At 47.0% G+C, this 20911-nt stretch overlaps 2 protein-coding genes across 3 annotated transcripts; one reads left to right on the top strand and one right to left on the bottom strand.

The window, feature by feature from the left end:
• Nucleotides 1-517: 517 nt before the first annotated feature.
• On the bottom strand, nt 518-8981 carry cxxc1a (CXXC finger protein 1a). The gene is made up of 15 exons (XM_037104696.1): nt 8839-8981; nt 7442-7623; nt 7203-7303; nt 6366-6508; nt 6015-6170; nt 5642-5848; nt 5459-5560; nt 5168-5385; nt 4336-4543; nt 4137-4247; nt 4015-4064; nt 3827-3923; nt 3584-3736; nt 1255-1397; nt 518-1165 (listed from the first exon to the last, which is right to left on the bottom strand). The coding sequence occupies exons 1-15, from the start codon at nt 8839-8841 to the stop codon at nt 1000-1002; spliced, it is 2040 nt and encodes a 679-aa protein (XP_036960591.1). The 5' UTR covers nt 8842-8981; the 3' UTR covers nt 518-999.
• Nucleotides 8982-10523: 1542 nt separating this feature from the next.
• zgc:113363 (uncharacterized protein LOC791449 homolog) lies at nt 10524-20643 on the top strand. Of its 2 annotated transcripts, none has more exons than XM_037105708.1 (5): nt 10524-10678; nt 18472-18599; nt 19094-19231; nt 19334-19558; nt 20174-20643. In XM_037105708.1, exons 2-5 carry the CDS (start codon nt 18473-18475, stop codon nt 20446-20448), a joined length of 765 nt encoding a protein of 254 aa, XP_036961603.1. In that variant the 5' UTR covers nt 10524-10678; nt 18472; the 3' UTR covers nt 20449-20643. The 2 variants fall into 2 exon arrangements, with proteins under 2 accessions (XP_036961603.1, XP_036961602.1); XM_037105707.1 differs by lacking the exon at nt 10524-10678 and adding an exon at nt 16546-18300.
• The last annotated feature ends 268 nt before the right edge of the window (nt 20644-20911 follow it).

Below are 20911 nucleotides of genomic sequence, written 5' to 3'. Positions count from 1 at the left end.
ATTCAGAATTACATCATCTTTATCTCATAATTACAAAACACTTTTAATCACAACACAACTGTCAGTTAACCAGAATGAGTCTGTTCTCATGTTTCTATTTAACTTATATTTAATCAGCACATCTTTATGATCAGAACCATAAAACCCAAACGTGTTGAAATGAGTTCACACTGGATTTCAAATAATTTGTGATTCCTGCTGATTCGAAAAATAAAAGAATTCCCAGTATAATTCAATCAATAGTTTATCTTTGTTTTTTAATATCAGATTTCATACACAGCCTCTTTACTACCCGTGAAACCTTGTTTCAAAATCTGGAGGATTTCATTTCATACAAACACTGAGAGACGGCTGCAGCAGCATTTACCTGCGTTTACCTGCTGGAGCAACACCTTCCGTCTCCAGCTCTCATACTTCACAGATTTCTGTTAATAATTCATGTAAGTTTATAGTTTTAATGACAAACATCATCGTCAGGTATAAAATCTTTTTATCATCTCCACAAAAAGAGAAACTGTTTAATAAAACATCATCAGTTTTAATGAAACATCAGTTTGTAAACAACGACAACATGAAACCATCAAATAGTTTAAAAAATATAAAAATGATAAAAGAACGAGAAGAACGTCCAGATAAAAAACAATAAACATGAACATATTAAAGTTTCAGCTGCATGTCGTGTTTTTACTATTTTTAAGTGTTCAATATGAAATAAACAGTCAGATCAATAAATACAGATTTTACAAATGTTTTTAAAAGAACTGTAGTGTTCAGTCAGTGCATCGTCATAGCAACGGCAACATCTCTGACTGACGGAATTATGGGTAGTGTAGTACTGGAGGAATAAAGGATATAAAAACAGAATGAAAACACTGGCCGAGGATATCAAATATTCACATTATTATTAAACATGTAATCACATTACATTCACCAGAGTGTGACCTCATCGCTGTGACATCATGACTGTGACCTCATCGCTGTGACCTCAGTGTCTCATCATCATTCTCTCCTGGCTGCCAGATATTTGTCAGTCCAGTGTCTGTCAGTCTGATCGTCTGTCTGTCTCAGAGCTGATGATGACGTGTGAATGTTCACCTGTCTGCTGGTTGTAACAAGCCTCCACTTCCCACAATGCACTCTGTTGTTTGAAATATTCACAAACACACTGAAAAGAAACAAACTTTAAATCCATTAAACTGTCATCTGATGAGACTCTAAAGCTGTCTGCCTGTCTACCTCTCCCTGCCCGTCTACCTGTCCTTGGCAGAGCGCAAGTCTGTCGTGATTGGATCATGCTGGATGGTCTGGTGCAGCATCAGAGCCAATAAACCGGCTCGATTTGTCATCGCCGTCCTCAGATTCCTCTCCTGCTCGAACAGCTCATCCAGCTTATACCACTGAGAGACAGTCAGGTAGAGACAGACAGGTAGGAATGTCAGGCATCTATTTGATATTCTGTATTCACCTCCGTCACCCCTGAGCTGATAATGACTTGTTTCACACACTGAACATTTTGGCTTCAGTACATTTATGGATTAAGCTTTTATAAACTTCCCCCCCTGCTTGTGTCCACACAAATAATGACTAATCTGACTATTTCTCCTCTGAACGTGGTACCTGACAGGGCTGCCCACTCTCTCCATTGCTGTTTGCCATTGAAGCTCTGGCAGAACCCCTCAGGTCCAGTCAGATGCTGGGCCTCTCAAGAGATGGTATAGAACATAAACTATTCCTATACGCCGATGACCTCTTGGTCTTTCTCTCCCACCCAGACACATTTATCCCCCCAGAACTAAACGTGCTGAATGAATTTGAGCGTATCCCAGGTTATATATTAAATCTTCATTAAGCAAACTTCTGCCAGTCGATGCTGCGGCCACAGCCTATCCCGTCTCACAGCTGCCGTTCAGAACCTCTCTGGAGCACTTTAAATATGTGGGTGTTTGTGTAACTAAAAACTATTCAGAACTATTTAAATCTAACTTTATTCCACTAAGTTATCAAAACCCTAATCTGATTGCGTTCCTTTTCTCTGTTTGATTGCTAGACGTCTAAACACCCACCATCACATTCATCATGGATCAGGGATATATTAACGTTGCACTGTAGCGTGTATGACTCAAAATGAATAAAAAAGTAGTTAAAACAGAGTGTTTGTGCAAGTAGCCACATACCGGTTTGTTGACATCCGTGTCTTCCGGTAGCTAGACCAAACTAGTCAATACATCGAGCGTGTGCTCAACAGGCTTAACAGGCTATTGTAAAGCTCATGGCTCATGACAGGCTGTAACATGGACCTGTACATTATGAACAGAAAAACTGGAATACGTTTCTGTCTCTGCCAGTGAGGGAGTAAGTGCACGCTTGACGGATTGACTAGTTTGGTCTAGCTACCGGAAGACACGGATGTCAACAAACTGGTGTGTAGCTACTTGCACAAACACACTGTTTTAACTACTTTTTTATTCATTTTGAGTCATACACACTACAGTGCTGTGTTGTAAGGTGTCTGCTGATGTTGCATGACTTTTGGGGTGAGATGTGGAGCATGTTAAGAAGATTAAAACATGGTGTAAAGTTCTGACCCTATGCTGTTAGCGGTCAATGCTAACTCTCCGTTCACAGAGCCCTGTAATGGCTGGACTAAATGTGTTTGCGTCTTCGGTACTGGCAAGCCAAGGGTAGCTTGAGCAATGAAGCTGCATGATTAAATTGACCGAAGTTCTCCTTTAATATCGTGTTGTGCTAACAAAGTGTGGTGTTAATAAAGTGTTGTGTTAATAAAGTTCAGTGTTAATATCGTGTTGTGTTAATAAAGTTCAGTGTTAATAAAGTGCTGTGTTAATAAAGTTCAGTGTTAATAAAGTGCTGTGTTAATAAAGTTCAGTGTTAATATCGTGTTGTGTTAATAAAGTTCAGTGTTAATAAAGTTCAGTGTTAATATCGTGTTGTGTTAATAAAGTTCAGTGTTAATAAAGTGCTGTGTTAATAAAGTTCAGTGTTAATAAAGTTCAGTGTAAATAAAGTGTTGTGTTAATAAAGTTCAGTGTTAATAAAGTGCTGTGTTAATAAAGTTCAGTGTTAATAAAGTGCTGTGTTAATAAAGTTCAGTGTTAATAAAGTTCAGTGTAAATAAAGTGTTGTGTTAATAAAGTGCTGTGTTAATAACGTTCAGTGTTAATAAAGTTCAGTGTAAATAAAGTGTTGTGTTAATAAAGTGCTGTGTTAATAAAGTTCAGTGTTAATGAAGTTCAGTGTAAATAAAGTGTTGTATTAATAAAGTTCAGTGTTAATAAAGTGCTGTGTTAATAAAGTTCAGTGTTGATAAAGTTCAGTTTAAATAAAGTGTTGTGTTAATAAAGTGCTGTGTTAATAAAGTTCAGTGTAAATAAAGTGTTGTGTTAATAAAGTTCAGTGTTAATAAAGTTCAGTGTAAATAAAGTGTTGTGTTAATAAAGTGCTGTGTTAATAAAGTTCATTGTTAATAAAGTTCAGTGTAAATAAAGTGCTGTGTTAATAAAGTTCAGTGTTAATAAAGTTCAGTGTTAATATCGTGTTGTGTTAATAAAGTTGGGTGTGGTACCACTCGGACTCGCTCCAGGTCGACCTCAGCACGGCGGAGTTTCTCCCAGCAGTAATGTTTGTTACACTTCCTCTTTGACACGCGACAAAACTCTCCTGTCGGCTCGAAGACGTCTTTAACCAGAGGACATCCACACACCTCGTCTGCTGGGACCTGACAGACAGACAGGCAGTGTTTAGTCCATGTCAGCAGCAGACGGGTCTGAGATGTTCTGAGGGGCAGCAGGTAGAGGGACAGACGGACCTTTGGGTCTCTGGAGTGTTCAGGACACAGAACCTGCAGCCTCTTACAGTACGTCTTACTCTGAGGGTTATACACATCACAGAACAGCCGGGTCGCTCTGAAAGACAGACAGACATGTGAGAGACAGACAGGTCTCACTCTGACAGCATACACCGCTTGAAAAGAGAGAGACAGTCAGGTGTTCTTACCCCTCTATACGTGTTGGGTACATGGATCCAAACGATGTCTGACTCTCATACTGTTGACAGGCAGAGATTAGTTAAACATCTGGTCTGTCAGAACGTGTCTGTGTCTCTGTCCGTCCACTGACCTTAGCGTAGCATCTCTCCATGTGTCTCAGCGCCACCTTCGGGTTGACAGGATGACTGCAGGAAACACAGAAGATCTGAAGGTCTGTATCATCACCGTCTCCTTCAGTCACCTGGAGAGACAGACAGTCAGACAGAGAGAGAGAGATGAGACAAATCAGATGGATGAACCTGTAAACTAACTGTCTCTCTGTCTCGTACCTCCTCGTGCTGTTGGACCTGCTGTTGTTTGGCGTTGGCGATGATGCCTTCGAGCTCATGAAAACGTTTCTCCATCAGAGTGAGGCGGAGCCTTGCTGCCTGCTGCTCCTTCCTGATTCGCTCCAGCTGTCTCCGCCCCATCTCCTCGGCAACGCACGGACTCTGTTGCCACTGCTGGATCCTCTGAGGGAGGATCTCATAGATCCGACTGGAAGACACAGACAGACACAAGGACATGGACTCTGTGGTGGGCTCTGGTGGACTGTGTGGTGGACTCTGGTGGACTCTGGTGGGCTCTGGTGGACTTTGGTGGACTGTGTGGTGGACTGTGTGTGATCAGACTCTTTTAAGAGCCAAAAGTCAGGAACAGCCTCCCAGCTGAAGCCAGAGTGGGTGAGGAATCAGATTACCGCTGAACACAAAGAGGTTTAGTGAAGATGGCACCAGTCATACAAGCAGCACCAGAACTGTAACATCTGTTTCTTCTCTTCTGTTGGATGTTTTACTGTAATGTCTCCATGTGTGCTCTGGACAAACGTGTGTCCTTCAGTCTGACTTCTGTAACTTGGGCCTAAACGGGGCAGTCTAACTGTGTTAACTGTGTAATCAGTATAAGGTTGATCAGAACTGGACCAGCACACCAGCAGCTGGTGGCACTCAAGAATCACCTTAACAAAGGCAGTAGGACTATTTCATATGAACAGTTATAAACGACATGGTTGGACCAGGACATGTGTTTATACATCTCCAGCTTGTTAAATGATATTTGTGTGTTTTATGATTTTTGTGACGGAATGTTTGAAATAAAAAGTGAGTTAAAAAAAAGGCTCACTTGGCGGCGAGCTTCATGCCGCAGTCTTCGGAGCAGTATTTGGAGTTAACTCTCGCTGGCTGGACACATCCTGGACCCAGACACTGCCTCAGAGCTCCGCCCACCTCCTTGGCCCCACCCTCTCCACCTCGCTCACTGTGTCGCACGCGCTCCCTGTGGCGCTGCTTGGCTTTGTGACGACGAGGCTTCACCTCCTCTTTAGGGACAGACACAGACTTCTACAGGGACAGACAGGTGTTTTAGTGACATCATCAGTGACATCATCAACAGTGATGCTCAAACCGCCCTGACCTTCTTCTCCGTCTTCTTCTCTCGTCTCTTGACATGTTTCACCTTCACGGCCTTCTTCCTCATAGAGTCCAGCTGAACATCCTCATCCTCACTGTGCCACACCTGCAACAGGAAGACACATCACATACAGGAAGTGCCTGTTCTGAGAGCTGATTGGTCAGAAACACTCACACGCACACTGACCAGGTCTCTGTATCCGGCAGCTTTGTACTGCTCGTACAGCTCCAGCTCGCTCTCACTGAACACGCCATCTTCCTCCTCATCCTCTTCATCCTCCTCCTCCTCCTCCTCCTCCTCCTCCTCTGTCTGATGCCCCGCCCCTTTCCTCAAGAGCCCCCGCCCCCTGCTGCCGCTTCGACTCATCTCCTCGTCTTTGACACGAAGCATCTTCTGCTCAGAGATCAATAACGGCATCAACACAATCATTATAATAAATAATAATAATAATTACCGGAACTTTACATCAGAACTGCGCTTTCATGTTATCAGACTGTGAAACTAATTTATCAACGAGGTCGTTTAATGAGGCGATGATGATGATGACGACGTCACTCACCCGGGCTCGGACCTCACACTGCCTCTGTCGACACTTCTGTCGGATTTTGTTTGGACCTCCGAACTTCTTCATGTCTTTACAGAAGTCACATTGAGCGCAATCCTCCGTCCTCAGGCAGGCGTCGCACTCGCCACACATCCGGGCCGAGCGCTTGATCTGACACACACACACACACACACAATGATACACACAGTAAGACACGCAATAATCCACAGTAACACACACAATAATACACACAGTAACACACGCAATAATACACACAGTAACACACGCAATGATACAGCTCTGTGGTATAAATCATATCAAAGTAACAACTGACTGAATAAAGGATACACCTAGTTGCTGGGTTACCTGTGAGCCCCGCCTCCTGTCGATCTTGGGTTGGGGGGTGGAGCTCCCGTCTCCATCAGTTTTTTCCTCCCTCTCTGTCTCCGACTCCTTCTCCTCCTTCATCTTCTTTGGACGGTATTTAATCCCCAGAGACGGTTCTCTGTCTGCAACGGACACAACACACAGCTGACACACAGCTAACACACAGCTGACACACAGCTAACACACAGCTGACACACAGCTGACACACAGCTGACACACAGCTAACACACAGCTGACACACAGCTAACACACAGCTGACACACAGCTAACAGCTAACACACAGCTAACACACCGCTAACACACAGCTGACACACAGCTAACACAGAGCTAACAGCTAACACAGAGCTAACACAGAGCTAATACACAGCTAACAGAGAGCTAACACACAGCGAACACAGTGCTAACACACAGCCAACACAGAGCTAATACACAGCTAACACAGAGCTAACACACAGCTAACAGCTAACACAGAGCTAATACACAGCTAACAGCTACCACATAGCTAACACACAGCTGACACACAGCTAACACACAGCTAACACAGAGCTAACAGCTAACACAGAGCTAACACAGAGCTAATACACAGCTAACACAGAGCTAGCAGACATCATTACAGTTTAACTAGCTGTTAAAGGTCATAATGATGATATTTTTATGTAATCAGATTTTTATAATACATGTAGCATGTAGAGTCAGAAATACTGTAGAGTTAATATTAAAACATTAGAGAGTGCTACAGAAGCCAGAGAAAAAAAAGAGAAGAAGAAGAAGAAGAAGAAGGAGATGATTGTTGGGTTGTTGTTGGACCACACTGACCTCTGCAGGATGGACAGAACCAAACTCTGATGGCTTTAGCTGCTCTCTCTGAAACTCCAATACAGCTGCCATGAAACCACTCTGTGCAGCTGTCGCACCCTCTGACAGACAGACAGACAGACAGACAGACAGACAGACAGACAGACAGACAGACAGACAGACAGACAGGCAGTCAGGTCAGTGTGAACAGCTGATGTCTGCAGTCTCTCTGTAGATGTACTGATCCCTCAGTCTCTTACATCATGAAGCAGTTGATGTCCGGTCTCCTGCAGATACAGTATACTGGACCGTTTGGGGTTTCCATGGCAACCTCTCTCCCTCCTCCTTGTCCTCCTCCTCCCTCTTCACCTCCCTCTCCTGCTCCTCCTCCTTGCTCCTCTTCCTCCTCTGGGCCTGGCTCTGCTCCTGCAGCCTCCTCAGACTGACACACAGGGACAGGAAGTGTGTTACAAAATAAAAGCTTCAGACCAGGTTCAGTCAGACCAGGTTCACACAGACCAGGTTCACACAGACCAGGTTCAGTCAGACCAGGTTCACACAGACCAGGTTCACACAGACCAGGTTCAGTCAGACCAGGTTCACACAGACCAGGTTCACACAGACCAGGTTCAGTCAGACCAGGTTCACACAGACCAGGTTCACACAGACCAGGTTCAGTCAGACCAGGTTCAGTCAGACCAGGTTCACACCGACCAGGTTCACACCGACCAGGTTCACACAGACCAGGTTCAGTCAGACTAGGTTCAGGTTTGTGAAGCCGTAAACTGTATTCTGAATCCTGAGACCAGTTTCACCAGGTCCAGATGACCTGATGTCACAGTAAAATAATGACTTTGTTCCATCATCAGACCTGATCTGGGTCCAGAACCAGAAACTCATTCTCATGGTTATTTTCTCATTGGCTGTAAAAAGTTTCCATGTTGTTTGCTGACTGAAGGTGTTCAGAGTCCAGTCAGCATCACGAATGATGAATAAAGAAGTGAAACTCTGGACTCCATCATCAGAACCACCGACGGTCAGTCGGTCCTGTTCACTGGAAACTTCATTCTACTAGAAACTGAAAAAAGGGGCAGTTAACAGTTTTTTTCCCATCCGGACCACCTGAGACAGGGTCCAGATCCCTTCAGACCCTTCAGGACCAAACCTGAAGGGTCTGAAGGGATGAACATCAACACCGATCAGAACACGATGTTGTTTTGTGTCAGATGCGTGTAGCTGTCCTCGTGCTGCAGCTGCTCTGCTATTCTCTCCATCAATACAACATCTGTCTGTCTGTCTGTCTGTCTGTCTGTCTGACTGTCTGTCTGACTGTCTGTCTGTCTGTCTGACTGACTGACTGTCTGTCTGTCTGTCTGACTGACTGTCTGTCTGTCTGTCTGTCTGTCTGTCTGACTGACTGTCTGTCTGTCTGTCTGTCTGACTGACTGTCTGTCTGACTGTCTGTCTATCTGACTGAGTGTCTGTCTGTCTGTCTGACTGACTGTCTGTCTGTCTGACTGACTGTCTGTCTGTCTGTCTGTCTGACTGTCTGTCTGTCTGACTGTCTGTCTGACTGACTGTCTGTCTGTCTGTCTGTCTGACTGTCTGTCTGTCTGACTGTCTGTCTGACTGACTGAGTGTCCGCATGAAGACTCACCATGATGGAGCTGCTGATGTTTCACACGAAGAAGAAACGCTCCTCCGCGTCAGTCTTCATCACGACTCCGTTTTAATTTGACTAATTTTTTATTTAAAAAAAAATCTGCACACGTTTCTTTGTTCCTCCTCCTCCGCCTCCGCCCCCTTCTTCTTCTTCTTCTTCTTCTGTGCTGTTAAATTAAGCAGGGAGCAGCCGCTGTAGCAGCGCCCCCTGCAGGACGGAGATTCACACACTCACAGAAAGTTTATCCATCCATCCATCCATCATCTGTACACATTATATGTACGCCGCTTAATCCTCTGCAGGGTCGCGGGGCAGAAAGTTTATATTATATTATATTATATTATATTATATTATATTATATTATATTATATTATATTATATTATATTATCATTTAATATGATATCAGTATAATATATTATCTGTGAGGATCGTGGAGATGTTACTGTTTTATCCCCTTTTTCCAGGGCTACATCCTGGACGAGTCACCAGCTCATCGCAGCTCACTGATGGCAGAGGCCGCCGCGCAAGGTGCCAACTGCACATCAGGAACACTTTTAGGGTTCAGTTTCTTGTTCAAGGACACTTCAACATGCTGCTCAGTTCCACTGCAGGGGAGCTGAGATTCAAACCAGCGACCTTCCAATCACTAGTCGACCTGCTCTACCTGCTGAGCTACAGCCACCCATTTTATATAAACATATTATATGATAATATATGATATGACATTATAATATATCACATGATATTATAATATATTGTATGATATCATATGAAACTATATTTCATCAAACTATATTACATTACATGACATTATATCATATTATAAGATATGATATCAATCAATCAATCAATCAGTCAAAGCTTTATTATCATTTTGTTGTACCAATAAAGTAGTACAACAAAAATGAGATTACGGTTCGACATTTATGTCTCTGGAAACTTTTTCCAGTTCAAAGACTGTGTGGAGGGGATGGGAGGTGTTCCTGCAACTCTGATGATCCTCTCAGCTCCTCTAACTATTCTCCGCAGGGCTTATATATATTATGTTATATTAAACTATATTGTATCATATTACATCATATTATATCAGAGTTATGGTTCTCTCTATGTCTCAGAGAGAAGGGGCAGCTGGCGTGGTGGCTGGCTGACTGGCTAGTGATCGGAATGTCACTGGTTCAAATCCCAGCTCCGGGCTGAGCTGAGCTGCATGCCGAAGGGTCCTTGAGCAAGATACTGAACCCCAAAGAGCTCCCGATGTGCACCTTGCATGGCGGCCTCTGCCATCATTAAGGCCCTGTGATGAGCTAGCAGGGAGCACCCTGCCCTCACCCAGACACAGCTGGGATTGGCTCCAGCAAAAAAACCCTGCAACCCCATAAAAGGAAAAAGTGGTTACAGACGATGGATGGATGTCTCAGAGAGTCCAGCAGGTGGCAGCATCGACCCACTCAAGCACATCCACTTCTTCTTCTTCTTGTCTTTGTTTCTAACAGTTTGTTGATGATCAGTAACATCAGTGAAACATACTGATATACAACATGACATGTTCAGATGTTTCTGTGGTTGATGTGATAATGTTTTCTTCTCATTTCTCACAGTTATCCCTCTGTTATATAGTAATAATAATAAATATTATTAATGTGAGTGTTTGTGTGTACACGCGAGTGTGTGTCTGCTGCTCTTCAAAGGAAACAGAGGAGGCGGTCAAACACATGCACGCGCTTCACAGGCAGCGGTGAACTGTTCATTAAGAAAAGTGCAAAGTCAGAAAGACTGAGAGGAAGACAGACAGACAGACAGACAGACAGACAGGCGGAGAGTCTCAGCCTAAAGGTCAGAAATGTTTTTTCTTTGTTTCATTTATTAGTTGAAATCAAACTTAAACGCTTAGATATGTATTGTAAATGTATAACTTGATTCAGACTGCAGGTTCAGAACACGTTCCTCAGGTTCTCCTCAGGTTCTCCTCAGGTTCTCCTCAGGTTTTTTGAATTGATTCAGTTTGTGTCATTGTTTGAGTTCAGATCTTTTCTTCGTCTGTATCTGTTGACACCTTCATGTACTCAGACATTTAGAGTTCTGAGTGTGTTCTGATGTTCAGATGAGTTCTGTGTGACAACATTGATATTTACAGCATTAATGAGGTAATAACCCAAACTGTCTCCATCAGTGGATTAACAAGCTGATCTCGCCTGTATCACGGGGCGGCTGTGGCTCAGGGGCGAGCCAGCGTCCTGTGATCAGAAGGTCACTGCTGGTCGGCACCATTAGTGTGTGAATGTATGAATTACTGTCAGTCACTTTGGACTAAAGCGTCTGATTCTGTTCTCGGAGGACAATAAGGTCCAAGAACACTGTTTGAAGCCAGAATGGTGTCGGGACGCCACATATATACAAAGTAATACAGTACAGATTGTGTTTAAGGTCAGTTTGTTTGTAGAGTCATGAAAACAGAGAGAACAGAATAGAATAGAATAGAATGTGTTTATTGTCATTGTACACATGTACGATGAGATTTAAAAAAAGCCAACTCCAGTGGCAGTGCAAACAAACAGTGTAAAGAATAAACAATATATATAATATAAACATAGGACATAAAGTAATAGTGCAAAAAGGGAGGTAAGTTGGGAATATTGGGGAATATTGCACATTGTATGGTATTGCACAGTAGGTAAGGTTTTTAACAGTGTTCAATAGTGCTGAAGAGAGTCCGGGGGCTGGGGTGGTTGGACTATGAGATCAGTGCATGTGAGAGTTCAGAGTGGTCACTGCTTTTGGGAAGAAGCTGTTTTATAGTCTGTTTGTTTAAGCCTTAATGCACCTGTAGCGCCTCCCTGAGGACAACAGGTCAAACAGGTCAAAGCCTGGGTGGGAGCTGTCTTTGGTGATGCTTTTAGCTCTGCTGAGGCAGTGGGGGGTGTAAATGTCCATCAGGGAGGGGAGAGATCTTCTGTGCTGCCTTTACAACTCTCTGGAGCCTCTCCCTGTCTGCAGCGGTGCAGCTGCTGTACCACACTGTGAAACAGTATGTCAGCAGGCTCTCGATGGCTGTGTGGTAGAAGGTCAGCAGCAGGTTGGTGTTTAGTTTGCACTTTCTGAGGACTCTCAGGAAGTTTAGCCGCTGCTGAGCCTTCTTTAAGACTGCTGTGATGTTTGCTGTCCAGGAGATGTTGGCAGAGATCAAGACACTGAGAAACCTGAAGGTGTGGACCGTCTCTACACACTCGCCATTGATGTAAAGGGGGGCTGGGTCAGTGCTGTGCTTCCTGAAGTCAACGATGATCTCTCTGGTTTTCTTGGTGTTCAGAGCGAGGTTATTCTCTGAGCACCAGGTCAGGTCAGGGGAAAAAAAAAGGAAAAACTATAGAAGGGGAAGGAGGACCCAAACGCAGTACACACGGGAGGCGAGGATAAGGGAACAAACAAAAGGCGAGCTTTATTTAAAGCTGTTACAAAAAAACCAAAAGCAGACAAAAGGTCAAAAGGCAAAGTAGCAAACAAAACATCAAGACAAAGTAGCAAAATAAAACAGTTCAACAAAGTACAAAAGAAAGAGGCAAAGTACAAATCAAACATGGAAATCTTGAAACCAAAACATACCAAACTGGGGCAGGAGCATGGAACAAGAGCATTCAGAAACAGAAAACAGCAAAACAGAGAACAGCCAACAGAAAACAATGACTGGACAAGGAGTGAGGGGAACACAGAGAATAAATACACAGACACTAATGACATGACGAGGAACAGGTGAGGAGAGAGGAGGAAGGAAGCCAGGTGTGATAATGAGTGGGAGGAGCACAGAGGAACAGACCAGGAGGGAACAAGACAACAGAGGGAGCCAGAGGGGAGAACATAGGAGAACTTAAAGGACACATGAGGGCAAGGAAAAATCAGAGTCAAAGCCGGGAGGGTGGAGGGGGTCAGGGGGAGGGCCAAGGTCCAAACAAACATGAGGGTGGAGGCGAGGACTGGAGCCCACTGGAGACCAGGGACAAAGGCAAAGGCGCAGGCTGGAACCTGCTGGATACCGGTGACCAAGAGGTAGGCGCGGTCTCAGACTCGCTGGAGGCCGGCGACGAAGGCATAGGCGCAGTCTCAGACTCGCCAGAGGGCGGCGACGAAGGCGTAGGCGCAGCCTGGAACTCGCCGGAGGGCGGCGACAAAGACCTAGGAGCGGCCTGGAACTCACTGGAATCCGGCGATGAAGGCGAAAGCGCGGGCTGGGACCCCCTGGAGGCTGGCGACGTAGACGAAGGCGAAGGTGCGGGCTGGGTTCCCCTGGAGGCTGGTGACGAAGGCGAAGGCGAAGGCAAAGGCGTAGGTGCGGGCTGGAACCCCCTGGAGGCTGGTAACGAAGGCGAAGGTGCGGGCTGGAACCCCCTGGAGGCTGGTGGCGAAGGCGTGGACTGAGACCCACTGGCGACCAGACCACTGGCTGGGAAACCCTCAAGGGTCTTGGCCGGACCACCGACGGAGTTTTGCCGGGAGCTGGTGGTCTAAGAGCCGATGAAGGGTCTCTGGCAACAAACGACCTCGGCCGGACCCCTGACCGAGGAGCAGGCAGTGGACTTGGCGTGGGACTCGGCCGGTCCTCTGACCGAGGTGCAGGAAAGGGCCTCATCTGGACCGCCGACTGGGGGCCACTGGCAGGTGTCGACCAGACCGTCGACTGGGGGCCACGGGCAGGTGTCGACCGGATCGCCGACTGGGGGCCACGGGCAGGTGTCGACGGGGTTGAGACTGAGGCCTGGGCTGAGAGCTCGGCTGTGGCTGAGGCTGAGGCCTGGGCTGGAAGCTCGGCTGTGGCCTGGGCTGGAAACTCGGCTGTGGCTGAGGCTGAGGCCTGGGCTGAGAGCTCGGCTATGGCTGAGGCTGAGGCTTGGGCTGGAAGCTCGGCTGTGGCTGCGGCTGCGGCCTGGGCTGGAAGCTTGGCTGTGGCTGAGGCCTGGGAGCTCGGCTGTGGCTGCGGCTGCGGCCTGGGCTGGGAGCTCGGCTGTGGCTGTGGCTGTGGCTGAAGCCACCAAGGCCTTCCTGAGGTTATCTAGATCTGCTATCACCTGAGCGACCCAAGGGAGTTCCTTCAGCCAAGGCCTAATAACTAGTTCGTTGTCATAGTCCACTATGGCCTTTAGCTTCTCCCCTGTGTCAGCCTGGCCGCTCAGAATCTCCACCAGTTTGTTCCCCAGCCTACAAATTAGTGTACTGTCTGGTAGGTCCATTTCTGGTCCAGTCATTCTGTCAGGTCAGGGTAAAAAAAAGGAAAAACTATAGAAGGGGAAGGAGGACCCAAACGCAGTACACACGGGAGGCGAGGATAAGGGAACAAACAAAAGGCGAGCTTTATTTAAAGCTGTTACAAAAAAAACCAAAAGCAGACAAAAGGTCAAAAGGCAAAGTAGCAAACAAAACATCAAGACAAAGTAGCAAAATAAAACAGTTCAACAAAGTACAAAAGAAAGAGGCAAAGTACAAATCAAACATGGAAATCTTGAAACCAAAACATACCAAACTGGGGCAGGAGCATGGAACAAGAGCATTCAGAAACAGAAAACAGCAAACAGAGAACAGCCAACAGAAAACAATGACTGGACAAGGAGTGAGGGGAACACAGAGACTAAATACACAGACACTAATGACATGACGAGGAACAGGTGAGGAGAGAGGAGGAAGGAAGCCAGGTGTGATAATGAGTGGGAGGAGCACAGAGGAACAGACCAGGAGGGAACAAGACAACAGAGGGAGCCAGAGGGGAGAACATAGGAGAACTTAAAGGACACATGAGGGCAAGGAAAAATCAGAGTCAAAGCCGGGAGGGTGGAGGGGGTCAGGGGGAGGGCCAAGGTCCAAACAAACATGAGGGTGGAGGCGAGGACTGGAGCCCACTGGAGACCAGGGACAAAGGCAAAGGCGCAGGCTGGAACCTGCTGGATACCGGTGACCAAGAGGTAGGCGCGGTCTCAGACTCGCTGGAGGCCGGCGACGAAGGCATAGGCGCAGTCTCAGACTCGCCAGAGGGCGGCGACGAAGGCGTAGGCGCAGCCTGGAACTCGCCGGAGGGCGGCGACAAAGACCTAGGAGCGGCCTGGAACTCACTGGAATCCGGCGATGAAGGCGAAAGCGCGGGCTGGGACCCCCTGGAGGCTGGCGACGTAGACGAAGGCGAAGGTGCGGGCTGGGTTCCCCTGGAGGCTGGTGACGAAGGCGAAGGCGAAGGCAAAGGCGTAGGTGCGGGCTGGAACCCCCTGGAGGCTGGTAACGAAGGCGAAGGTGCGGGCTGGAACCCCCTGGAGGCTGGTGGCGAAGGCGTGGACTGAGACCCACTGGCGACCAGACCACTGGCTGGGAAACCCTCAAGGGTCTTGGCCGGACCACCGACGGAGTTTTGCCGGGAGCTGGTGGTCTAAGAGCCGATGAAGGGTCTCTGGCAACAAACGACCTCGGCCGGACCCCTGACCGAGGAGCAGGCAGTGGACTTGGCGTGGGACTCGGCCGGTCCTCTGACCGAGGTGCAGGAAAGGGCCTCATCTGGACCGCCGACTGGGGGCCACTGGCAGGTGTCGACCAGACCGTCGACTGGGGGCCACGGGCAGGTGTCGACCGGATCGCCGACTGGGGGCCACGGGCAGGTGTCGACGGGGTTGAGACTGAGGCCTGGGCTGAGAGCTCGGCTGTGGCTGAGGCTGAGGCCTGGGCTGGAAGCTCGGCTGTGGCCTGGGCTGGAAACTCGGCTGTGGCTGAGGCTGAGGCCTGGGCTGAGAGCTCGGCTATGGCTGAGGCTGAGGCTTGGGCTGGAAGCTCGGCTGTGGCTGCGGCTGCGGCCTGGGCTGGAAGCTTGGCTGTGGCTGAGGCCTGGGAGCTCGGCTGTGGCTGCGGCTGCGGCCTGGGCTGGGAGCTCGGCTGTGGCTGTGGCTGTGGCTGAAGCCACCAAGGCCTTCCTGAGGTTATCTAGATCTGCTATCACCTGAGCGACCCAAGGGAGTTCCTTCAGCCAAGGCCTAATAACTAGTTCGTTGTCATAGTCCACTATGGCCTTTAGCTTCTCCCCTGTGTCAGCCTGGCCGCTCAGAATCTCCACCAGTTTGTTCCCCAGCCTACAAATTAGTGTACTGTCTGGTAGGTCCATTTCTGGTCCAGTCATTCTGTCAGGTCAGGGTAAAAAAAAGGAAAAACTATAGAAGGGGAAGGAGGACCCAAACGCAGTACACACGGGAGGCGAGGATAAGGGAACAAACAAAAGGCGAGCTTTATTTAAAGCTGTTACAAAAAAAACCAAAAGCAGACAAAAGGTCAAAAGGCAAAGTAGCAAACAAAACATCAAGACAAAGTAGCAAAATAAAACAGTTCAACAAAGTACAAAAGAAAGAGGCAAAGTACAAATCAAACATGGAAATCTTGAAACCAAAACATACCAAACTGGGGCAGGAGCATGGAACAAGAGCATTCAGAAACAGAAAACAGCAAACAGAGAACAGCCAACAGAAAACAATGACTGGACAAGGAGTGAGGGGAACACAGAGACTAAATACACAGACACTAATGACATGACGAGGAACAGGTGAGGAGAGAGGAGGAAGGAAGCCAGGTGTGATAATGAGTGGGAGGAGCACAGAGGAACAGACCAGGAGGGAACAAGACAACAGAGGGAGCCAGAGGGGAGAACATAGGAGAACTTAAAGGACACATGAGGGCATGGAAAAATGAAAACATGAGACACAAGACATGGAAAAACAAAAACATAACACAAGACATGATACAAAGATGTAAATCAAATACAAGAAACCAAAAACCAGACACAAGAACAAACAAAAACAAGAGTCCTGACAATATATGGTGTTGATCCCCGCGATCTAAAAGCATCTGGCGGGAGTATTGAGTGTTCGCAGTACCGATTGCACAAAATAAAGAAAAACGGCAGAAAAAGAAAAAGAAAAGAGCAGGATGGAATGGAGAGCCGTAAGACGCTGCAACCACACACACCACCATGACACCTGCACCAGAGTTTGATTATTTAGTTTGTTTCACCTAAACTACATACTGCTCCTTTAATGTTGAGATTGTTTTAACTCCTTTAGATCATCAGGTTCTCGAGATCATCATGTTCTGGCTGTCTGAATCTCTGAGAACCGATGGTATCAGCAGCCAGATCTGCCTTCTACCTGTCAACGATCGACTCCTCGGCCTCCAACCCCAGGAAACTATTCTCCCTGTTCTCTTCTCGCCTCACCCCTCCTCCCCCTCCTCCTCCTTCCTCCCTCACTGATGACTTTGCACCTTAGCAAAGAAAGTCAAAGACATCAGCTCCTCATTTACTCCTATGCTCATCCAGAAAGCACCTCCTCCGGCCCTCACCTCCGATGGCCTCACCTGCTTCAGTCCTCTCTCCTCTGAAGATGTTCTCCCACTAGTGACATCTAACCGAACCACCACCTGTTCCCTGGATCCGATTCCCTCCTCTCTCCTCCAAAACATCTCTCATGACATCCTGCCATTCCTCATCACTCTGATCAACTCCTCCCTCACTTCAGGCCTCCAGCTCCTCAACACAGCCACAGTGAAGCCGCTCCTACAGAAACCCACCCTGGACCACCCTTCATCTCTTCTTCATTCCTCTCTAAACCCTGGAACATGCCGTCTACAACCAGCTGTCTTCCTATCTTTCACAAAATGACCTCTTTGACCCAAATCAGTAAGACTTCAGGACCACTCACTGCACTGAGATGGGCCTACTCACAGTGACTGAGTCGCTCGGTGCCTCAGCCTGCGATGCAGCTCCTGGTCCAAGCTCTGGTCATCTCCTGGTCCAAGCTCTGGTCATCTCCCTGCTGGACTACAGTAACTCCCTCTTGGCTGGACTCTCAGCTTCTGAGACTAAACCACTGCAGTGTATCCAAGACGCTGCAGCGCCTCGTTTACAGTCTACACAAACTCTCCCATGTGACCCGCCTCCTCCGTGACTTCCACTGACTTCCTGTTGTGGCCCGCATCCGATTCCAGATGATGGTGCTGGCCTTCAAGGCTGTCAAGAGAACTGCACCGTCTTCCTCCAAACCCTGGTCAGACCTCAGGCCCCAGTTGGAGCACTTTACTCTTCTACATCAGCGGGCCGGCTGGCACCGCCATCGCTGAGAGCAAACAAAGCTGCTCAGAGAAGTCACGACTCTTCACTGTTCTGGAGCCTCAGAGGTGGAACCAAGTCCAGACCAGCGTCAGGACAGCAGAGTCTCTCTGTCTGCAGCAGGGGACTCAGGACTCATTTGTTCAGAGTTCACCTCCACACAGAACATGTCTCCCTCCCAAAAAAAAATAATTGAATGTTCGTATCGCTGCACTTCAGTCACAGCACTTACACACTGAAGGTCTCCTTGACAGATGACGATCTGACAGTTGTTTCTATACTTCATTTTGCTCCATCGACGGCGATGTTGTGTTTCTCTCCTGTGACAAATGTACTTATTGTAAGTGGCTTTGGACAAAAGTAATTGTAAATGTAAATGTTCTATAAGATCAATTGTTTACAAACACTGAGATTTTTATTATTGTTTTCATTATTATTAATTTTATTAATATTATTGTTGGTGTTTTTGTCTTGTTATCTGATTGCTGTTATGATGTCATTCCATTGGCAGAATGGATGTGACATCCCACTGCAGTGGCTGTGACATCACTGAGACCAGAACCAATAAGAAACAACTCCAGTCAGAATGCATCTCAAGCCAGCCAACAGCCAATGGGACACTCCCACATAACAGCACAGGTGAGAAAGTGTCTTCAACTTCCTGTTTGGTCAGCTGATGTGTATGATATCAGGCGATGACATCAGAGGACTGATGACATCATATAAACTCAGTGAAACTGTCTCTGATATCACAACACATCTGGATCCACTGTCTGCCTGAACCAGAGCAGGAAGTTGTCAAATGACTTCCTGTTACAGGACAGCGCTGTATTTTTACCCAGAGCTGAGACTTACAGGCTACACTGTCTCCCAAGCAGCAGCACCAACACCAGTCGGACCTGATCCAGCAGAGATCAGAACCCTGACCCGCAGGTTTAACTCCTGTGTGGTTCAGGTTTGGTTCAGTTGAAAGTTTTCCTGGTGAGGGTTCAGGGGAGATCTCAGTCCTGGTCCAATATCACATTAGCTTCACCTCAGAATTGATCAGAGTGCTAGCCTAGCTGGTAACCAAAATGACACACTGATTCCAAGATGGTTGCCTTGTTCTGTCATTTGAAATCCTCTTCCTGCAGAGGAGGCCCCTCCCCCTCTCTCTGATAGGTCAGAGGACGGTGACAGTGGTGATGACTCTCTGATGGACAGCTCGTCCACTAATGATGTCTCTCGCCTCCTGCCTGCTCAACCGGCCTCTGCACTGTGGAAACAGAAAGGTGAGACTTGATGTGATCCAGCTTCAATTACCTGACGCTGACATCATCAATCTGATGTCATCAGTCAGACATCATCTCTGACATCATCTCTGTATCTCTCAGGTGTGGACAGCTCCTCAGGGTCTCCTCCTCCCGTCTGCACTCCTCCATCTTCCTCCCTCTCCTCTCCTCCTCCCCCGTCTCAGTCGTCCCCTTGTAACAGACACAGCTGCAGCCTTCCTCATCATCTCCATCGTCCCCAGCAGCACAGCACCAATCAGAAGCATCTCTCCTCCACCAACAGCAGAGAGACGGACGCCGCCCACATCAAGGAGGTCGCTGGAGACGGTGAGCCAATCAAACATGTTTGTCCTGAGGGTGGCGCTGTGATGGGATGATTACCCTGACTGTAGATGGACATGCTGAGCCTGACTCAGCTTAACCTGACCCAGCTTAACCTGACTCAACTTAACCTGACAGACAGGCAGAATTATAGTATTTCAGCCTGACAGGAAGCAGAAAACTGAACACACTCCAGTTTATCTGTTATCAGTCGAACACCTTCAACATGGAGGTCTGCTTATCTCTGCTGAACACACACACACGAAAGTACAGTCAGAGAAACTGTATACAGTGTGCAGACATGATTGCATGCATATGCAAATAAACACAACTGTAAGATTGATAATGATATTGATAATAATCAGATAAATGAATTGAAGTTGTTGTCAGAAAACACGTCACCGCTCTCACAGTCCGTGTTCTCTCTTTCTTTGACATGTCTGACACCATTTCTTTGATCCACATTCTGATCTGATTTGAAACAGCTACCTACTGGTCATTAGCTGACCTGCTCTACCCGCTAAGCTACAGCCGCCATCATTATGAAAACATTTTCATTATAATTTGTTATGTGCCTCTTATATTCATTCAGATTTATTGTTGTGTTCACTGTCTCCACAGACTGTTGTGTTCACTGTCTCCTGGCTTGTCTGTTCTGCGAGATGCTGTCCATGTGTTCGGTGTTGGGAGAGTGTCTGGCATGTGGAGTGGGCGGGGCCGGTTGTTGTGACTCTGCGGTTGGCTGCTGCTGTTGCATGGAAGCGGCAGGGGAGGCGGCCTGTACAGAGGAGGCGTGTCAGGCCGTGTTGGATTGTGGGATACTGGAGGACTGCTGCAGCTCGTCGGACTGTTTGGAGATCTGTCTGGAGTGCTGCTCCATCTGCTTCCCCACATAGAGCAGCCAATCAGAGAGGGACTACAGGATGATGTCAGAGCAGTGGAAGAACTCACTGACAGTCACCTGTCTGTCTGCCACCTGTCTTTCTCTCTGATAACAGTTCAGATCATTGTTTTACTTCAAGATGATTTTGTATTTTATTTTTGAACAGAATGTAAAGACTTCACAATAAAAGCACCGATCAAACGCTTCAGCTAACGAGTGGTGATGATTTCTGGGTCCAGATTCTGATCAGCTGATCAGGTGAATGCACAGTACCAGCATCAACACTTACTTTAGTCCAATCACTGATCATGCAGGCAAATTGAATTGTATTATAATTATTGATGTATATTGACGCAGAGTTAATTATGTAGCAGTTGTTTTTGATTACTTTATAAATGTAATCTAAATTAATAATTATTTATGAGATTAATATCTAACATCATTTATCTGAATCTACATGGTAACCCTCAGATAAA

The sequence above is a fragment of the Acanthopagrus latus genome, chromosome 7 (genome assembly GCF_904848185.1).
Source record: "Acanthopagrus latus isolate v.2019 chromosome 7, fAcaLat1.1, whole genome shotgun sequence".
NCBI lineage: Eukaryota > Metazoa > Chordata > Actinopteri > Spariformes > Sparidae > Acanthopagrus > Acanthopagrus latus.
Note: the sequence above shows the minus strand (reverse complement) of the source record. Positions and strands in the feature narration are given on the sequence as shown.

Excerpts from the sequence above, each read along its gene's own strand:
- zgc:113363 (XM_037105707.1), top strand. Across the intron at positions 18,600-19,093 it reads ACTCCCACATAACAGCACAG|AGGAGGCCCCTCCCCCTCTC; the intron begins GTGAGAAAGTGT and ends CTCTTCCTGCAG. Across the intron at positions 19,232-19,333 it reads TGCACTGTGGAAACAGAAAG|GTGTGGACAGCTCCTCAGGG; the intron begins GTGAGACTTGAT and ends TGTATCTCTCAG.
- cxxc1a (XM_037104696.1), bottom strand. Across the intron at positions 4,544-5,167 it reads GGCATGAAGCTCGCCGCCAA|TCGGATCTATGAGATCCTCC; the intron begins GTGAGCCTTTTT and ends TGTGTCTTCCAG. Across the intron at positions 4,065-4,136 it reads TGGAGAGATGCTACGCTAAG|TATGAGAGTCAGACATCGTT; the intron begins GTCAGTGGACGG and ends GCCTGTCAACAG.